At 42.0% G+C, this 6,851-nt stretch overlaps 1 protein-coding gene across 2 annotated transcripts; it reads left to right on the forward strand.

Moving 5' to 3' along the window:
- Positions 1-2,823: 2,823 nt before the first annotated feature.
- Positions 2,824-6,454, forward strand: LOC121908506 (C-X-C chemokine receptor type 4-like). 2 transcript variants are annotated; one of them, XM_042428576.1, is made up of 5 exons: positions 2,824-2,915; positions 4,345-4,596; positions 4,711-4,919; positions 5,042-5,325; positions 5,563-6,454. In XM_042428576.1, exons 2-5 carry the CDS (start codon positions 4,582-4,584, stop codon positions 6,156-6,158), a joined length of 1,104 nt encoding a protein of 367 aa, XP_042284510.1. In that variant the 5' UTR covers positions 2,824-2,915; positions 4,345-4,581; the 3' UTR covers positions 6,159-6,454. The 2 variants fall into 2 exon arrangements, with proteins under 2 accessions (XP_042284510.1, XP_042284511.1); XM_042428577.1 differs by lacking the exon at positions 2,824-2,915 and having other exon boundaries at positions 3,897-4,596.
- The last annotated feature ends 397 nt before the right edge of the window (positions 6,455-6,851 follow it).

Consider the following 6,851-nt stretch of genomic DNA (forward strand, 5'->3'; position numbering starts at 1 on the left):
ATGTGTGGCGTACACCAAGAGAACAGTACAGGCCTAAATGCTTGACCCCCACAGTGAGGGGATCAGGTGGCTCTGCAATGCTTTGGGGGACATTTTGCTGGCAAGCTTTGGGTCCACTTGTCCCCTTACAGGGAAGGGTCACTGCAAATCAATACAAAGTTGTTCTGAGTCATCAACTTTATCCTATGATCAAACATTTCTGTCCTGATGGGAGTGGTCTCTTCCAGGATGACAATGCCCCCATCCATGGGGCACGAGGGGTCACTGAATGGTTTGATGAGTATGAAAATTATGTGAATCATATGCTATGGCCTTCACACTCACCACATCTCAACCCATTTGAACAGCTATGGGGGATTTTGGACCGACGTGTTAGGCAGTGCTCTCCACCACCATCATCAAAACACCAAATGGGGGAATATCTTTTGGAAGAATGGTGTTCATCCCTCGAGTAGAGTTTAGAGACTTGTAGAATCAATGCCAAGGTGCATTGAAGCTGCTCTGGCTGCACGTGGTGGCCCAACATCTTACTAAGACACTTTATGTTGGTTTTTCCTTTAACTTGTCACCTGTCCGTATATGATGTACATATACACATACATACATATACTATAGTAGGTAATGACACTTAATGTAAGAGTCAGCACTAGGGGCGTAATGGTGGACAAAATTCATGGTTTGGTATGTACCTGTATGGTTTTGGGGTTACGGTTCGGTACGTTAAAGAAAGGTAGAAAATAATATTTTGGTCCTTTATTTTGAAAAATGTAAACATCCAGCAATGGCTCATTGGTCAAAACTATTACTGAAGCAGTTTATTTGTTTACAGTGGCAAGTAGTTGAAACTAGCTCCACCTCCAGCAGCTATAACAGTAACATGCTGCTTACACACTGATGCTTCAGTATTAATAGTCTAATGATGCCATATATAGTTAGCTAGTTCAGTCCAGTGGTTCACAACCTAGGGGTCGGGCCCCTCCAAAGGGTCCCTGGATAAATCTGAGGGGTCGTGAGATGATTACACAAATCTTCTGATACATAAATTTGTTTTCAGTTTTTTGACTTTTTCTCTAATCTTTGATTTTTGGTGAAACATTGGATCATTTGAATATTTACTGAAATGAAACCATGTGAGAAGTTTAGAGGGAAAAATCACTATTTGGTGGAGCTGTTAACAACTCACAGACATCTGAAATGTGACCCCGACTACACACTGCTTTTTGTAAGACGTCAAAAACTAAAAAGGTTGAAAACCACTGGTTTCATCTTTAACAATATGTTGTATTTTAAAAACTTGTTATATTATCCATTTTGTCAAATCTTTATCTGAAAACTAAAGCTGTCAAATAAATAGTGGAGTAGAAGTATAAAGTAGCATCAAATGGAAATACTCAAGTAAAGTAGAAGTACCTCAAAATCGTACTTAAGTGCAGTACTTGAGTAAATGTTTTTTGTTACTTTAGACCATTGCAAGGAAGGAAGCCAAGTCCACAACACACACACAGACAGATGGGAAAACAGGAGTCACAGGGGAAAAGGGAAACATATGGAAACACAAGGGAAATAATTGGAGGCTCGGCCGGGGCCGTGACAAGGACAGTAGGACTCAAAGTCAACTATAGTTATCATGTTCGTGGTAATGAAGGAACATGACATTCAGTGCAACAGGGTGGCTCACCGATGTCTTTTTAAAGCTCTATAGTACAGAGACTGCACAGACAATACTTGTTGGTAGAATACATTGATTGTTGATTTTGGTCTTTCTGTGTGATTTGTTGATACCACCAGACTCCCCTTTAATGTGAAAAACCTCTTATGAGTTCATAAGATTTGTTTTCCAGGTTTTTTACCCAGCAATGTTATTTTTGAGATTTTTGTGCTGATACCAGTGAACCTGGAGGAAGGGTGGGGAAGAAGAGGCTAAAAGATAAGGGGCTGCAAGTAGAAAGAAACAGTTTGTTTTTGGAGTGGGTTTACTGTTTACTTATGGGATTAGTGAGTTGGCAGAGGATGGGGATTTACAGTCAGAACTGGCAGTGTCATGCCAGGAAATGTGTCTGCTGACCCACTTGGTATTACAGACAGGTAAATGGGAAATGTAGTTTAATTATAATCAATTCATAAACTGACAAATTAAAACTTCATTAATAAGATTTGCATTCAAATGCTACATTACAAAACTCAAAGAAAAATAATTAAAAGACTGCTAAATTTGCCAATTAATGATTATTTTCCCTCATTCAGTCTTAGAAAATAATATGAGTATCAAATAATAATTGAATTTTGGGACACTTAACTTAAAGTCGCCTGTTTAGTGTTTATAAATCAATATATAAACACTTATAACTATAACACATTATAATTTAGCACATATAAGTGCTTTTTAATGTATTTGTCAACAACTCCTGTGGTCACTCATAAGTGGAGGATGGTTTTTAAACTAATGACAATATAGTGAAACACAGTTGTAATGATATAAAATGTCTTCATTGGAGAAATTATAATTGGTGACAAATACTGTACATTTAGAAACACTTGAACATATCCTTATAACTACATTAATAGTGTGTTATAAACCATTAAGTAACTGTTTATATACTGCTTATAAATGCTCAATAGGGGAACTTTAAAGTGTTACCTGAATTTTAAAATAGAATCACAAAATGAATTTGATTTAATTTACTTAAGGACAAGTGTGTGGGATTTAGTGGCATCTAGTGGTGAGGTTGCAGATTGGCCACGAAACTCGCGAAAAATGAGAAACGTCCTCTCTAGAGCCAGTGTTTGGTTTGTCCGTTCTGGACTACTGTAGAAACATGGCGATGCAACATGGCGGGCTCCGTGGAAGAGGACCCGCTCCCTATGTCCAGTATTTCCAACTGCAGCCGCAGCTCGAACATAAAGGATAACCCATGGTACTACATGACACACCCACTTTGTTAGGTTTAGGCAGGAGCAGTGAGATGGTTCAGGTCAAGGAAGGGTGTTGCGTAGCATACCGTTACGCTGACAACAGCAATGTCATGTAGTGTCATGTAGTAAAGTGGGCGTGTCGTTTAGCATACCATTAAGGTGATAACATCGGAGGGAGGGGCATAGTGATGTGGGCATGTCATGTAGTAAACTGGGTATGTCATGTAGGTCTGCAAGAGCCTTCTTCTCTATGTAGATAAAAAGACACGATTCTTAGTTTCACCAATGAAAACATAATTATGAATATTATGTTCCATTTCTGCCAATTGATCCCCCTAAATCCCACTTACTGGTCCTTTACTCTGCTGATCATATTCCATCTGGCTTCAACATTTACAGTTTGTTTCGTGATGGTTTGAATTAAAAGACAGCATCTGGCCAATTGGTGCTCCACCTGTTGCTCTGCTGTTTTTTTTGTTTGTTTGTTTTAATTAGTTTTTGGGTGGCATGCTACTTACTAAGGAAGAAGATTAGGGCCACATGTGAAAAATGTGAACTATGAATTCTGAGAAAAAATTCCTAATTCTGACTTTTCTCTCAGAATTTTGAGTTTAAAGTTTAAAGTTAAATTCTGACTTTAAACTCAGAACTCAAATACATTTTTCACATGTGGCCCTAATCCTCTTCCGTAGGGCTTACATTCTTAAAATCAAATGGCCACAAATTGAAACTGTGTTGAAGCAGGAGACAAATCGTGAGATGGAATATGATTGGCTGACACATTAGTAAGTCCTTTTTAAATTTCAATAATTAATTATCATTTAAAGACAAAATATGGAAATAGAGTTATTAATTTTGCAAATTTTACTTTTTACTTTTAGTTTCAAAATGCATCATTTAAATTCAATTATTTTTTAAAAATTTTATTTCTAATTTAATTTATAATTGTTTTTTTTCTTTTATTAACTGATAATTGAACACTGTAAAAGTCAATAAATATTCCAGTGGAATCACTCCAAACTCCAGAGAGATGTGCTGCTAATCACACTACTGTTGAACCAAGTCAATAATGTATTTTGCTGTCAAAACGGTGACACAATAACATCGCAGTCACACTCAATGTTCATCATTGAAAGATCAGAGGGAGCCTTACAGCTGGTGTTTACCAGAACAACAGAGCAGAATATCACACTCCTCCTCTTCCTGCATCTGTCTCCCCTCATGAATGTTCATGCATAAATACTTGAATGCATCATATAAGATGGTGACGTAAATAGGACAAGTATGTTCACACTCCAGCGGGAGCTTAAACTCCTGCTGCTTGTCCTGATTTAACGGAGCATGGAGTTTGGAGAGATGCTGTGACCTGCACAATCACGCACACACACACATTGTCTGATCCTCATCTGCGCTCTTTCCTATTGCCAATAGGTCCTGATTATCTCAAACCAGGGGTCTCAGGGCCAAAACAATTCAAGTAGGGCACACACACAGCACAGTATCCTGTGATAGAACCACTATCAGCACCTGACACCTCGAAAACAGGAAAAACGTTTCAGCAGGAGCACAGATGTGTCGGAGTGTTTGGGGGAGGAGCATGGACACAACTATAAAAGCCCTCCAGAGAAATCTAAACTTCACTCCGCTGACTAAGGAGAGACCTCCGTCATGTCGTACTATGAGGTAAGTTAGTCTAGACAAACATGGGTGTTCACAAATCTGTGTTTCAGATCAGTGAGGGTTGCTTTTTGCTTTGTGCTTGATCATCATCATCATCATCCATTTGTCTGTCTCCAGCACATCTTCTTCGACTATGACTTCAATGACACGGGTTCTGGCTCTGGGTCTGGTGACCTGGGCGAGGATCTGGAGGAGCCTTGCGGCGTGGAGCACGTGATGACTGCTGACCTTCAGCAGATCTTCTTGCCCGTGGTCTATGCCCTCATCTTCACCCTGGGCATTACTGGAAACGGCCTGGTTGTCATCGTGCTGGGCTGCCAGCGCAGGTGAGAGGAGAGGTGGAGGGTTTCATGGTTGAAAAAGCTTTGTCTTCAATGAATTCTTGTGCACTTGAGTCCTTGTGGAGAGTTTGCATGATTCAGTTTTGCCTTTGTGTGTTCGCCCACAGGTCGAAGTGCAGCCTCACAGACCGGTATCGACTCCATCTCTCAGCCGCTGATCTCCTCTTTGTTCTGGCCCTGCCGTTCTGGGCGGTGGACGCAGCCATGGCTGACTGGCGCTTTGGAGCTGTCACCTGTGTCGGCGTGCATGTGATCTATACAGTCAACCTGTATGGCAGCGTGCTCATCCTGGCGTTTATCAGTCTGGATCGCTACCTGGCAGTAGTCCGAGCTACAGACACCAACACCAGTTGGCTGAGGCAGCTGCTGGCAAACAGACTGGTGTATGTGGGTGAGTGTCGAAAGATTGATCTTCTCTCTGTAACAGGTTGATTTGCTTTCATTTGACGTCCTTCTCTGCCCGTTAGTTTATCTCTTTACACCTTATCTCACTAAATTCTGTATCTCCTCTCCTCTCCTCTCCTCTCCTCTCCTCTCCTCTCCTCTCCTCTTCTCTTTCTTCTTCTCCTTTTTTCTTTTACTTTTATCCCCACAGTCATTAATCTTTCTATCTCCTCCCTCACTGCAGGTGCCTGGTTGCCTGCTGGCCTGCTGGCAGTGCCCGACTTGATATTTGCCCGAACTCAAGAAGGAGGAGAAGGGACGACTCTGTGCCAGCGATTTTACCCAGAAAGCAACGCTCCTCTCTGGGTCGCGGTCTTCCACCTCCAGCTCGTCCTGGTGGGTCTGGTGATCCCAGGCCTGGTCCTCCTGGTGTGTTACATGGTGATCGTCACCAGGCTGACCCGAGGCCCGCTGGGAGGCCAGAGGCAGAAGCGGCGAGCGGTCAGGACCACCATCGCTCTGGTGCTCTGCTTCTTTGTGTGCTGGCTGCCCTATGGAGCGGGCATCTTTGTGGACACTCTGCTGCGCCTGGAAGTGCTGCCCCGGAGTTGCAACCTGGAGGTCGTCCTGAGCGTGTGGCTGGCGGTGGCTGAGCCGATGGCGTTCGCCCACTGCTGCCTGAACCCGTTGCTGTATGCTTTCCTGGGCGCAGGCTTCAAGAGTTCAGCCCGCAGAGCCCTGACTCTGAGCCGAGCCTCCAGTTTGAAGGTTTTACCACGAAGACGCGCCGGGGCCTCCACGACCACAGAGTCCGAGTCATCCAGTTTACATTCCAGCTAGTGTTTGCTTGTGCTGTGTGCATGTGTGTGTGTGTCTGTGTGTGTGTGTGTGTTTGTATATACTGTATATGTGTGTGCGTGTGTGTACATGTGTGTGTATTTGTATTTACTGTATGTGTCTGTGTTTTCAAGTTTACACAAAGTATCTGAGAAATTTAGGAGCAGTCTGCTGGCACATGACTTGTCTTCTCCCTTTCTCTTGTAAATAGTGTTATAAGAGTTGTTTTCAATACTGCTGTGCTTGTATGCTGTTGTAAACATTTGTAATAAAACATAGAAAATATATTTGTGAAAGCACCTTTTTTGTAAGAGTATTTTTCTTGCTTCCTGAGTGAAACTGTGAATTCCTTGCTTGCAACCACTCAACCACAACTAAAGCCACCCTTACCAAATCTCATTCTCAGAGGGTGAGATAGAAATCAATAGAACCCAACTTACATAAATAAATTCAAAGTCTACCAACCAGGCTAATGAGTTGGGGGATGAAGGCATTCAGCTTTACTGAAAACATGTTCAAAGGGGACAAGAAAGAATGAACAAACTCAAACTCAACAAAGCTGGAAATGATTTAGAAATTCTCCCATTTCCATTCATGCTTGCTTGGGGGTTGAGTTGGTGATTCACAGATGCAAATTCTTAAAGGAAAAAGTGTCAAAATTAGTTGGTCGCATTGGTGTGAGCTCTGCTAATCTGA

Source organism: Thunnus maccoyii, chromosome 12 (assembly GCF_910596095.1).
Source record: "Thunnus maccoyii chromosome 12, fThuMac1.1, whole genome shotgun sequence".
NCBI lineage: Eukaryota > Metazoa > Chordata > Actinopteri > Scombriformes > Scombridae > Thunnus > Thunnus maccoyii.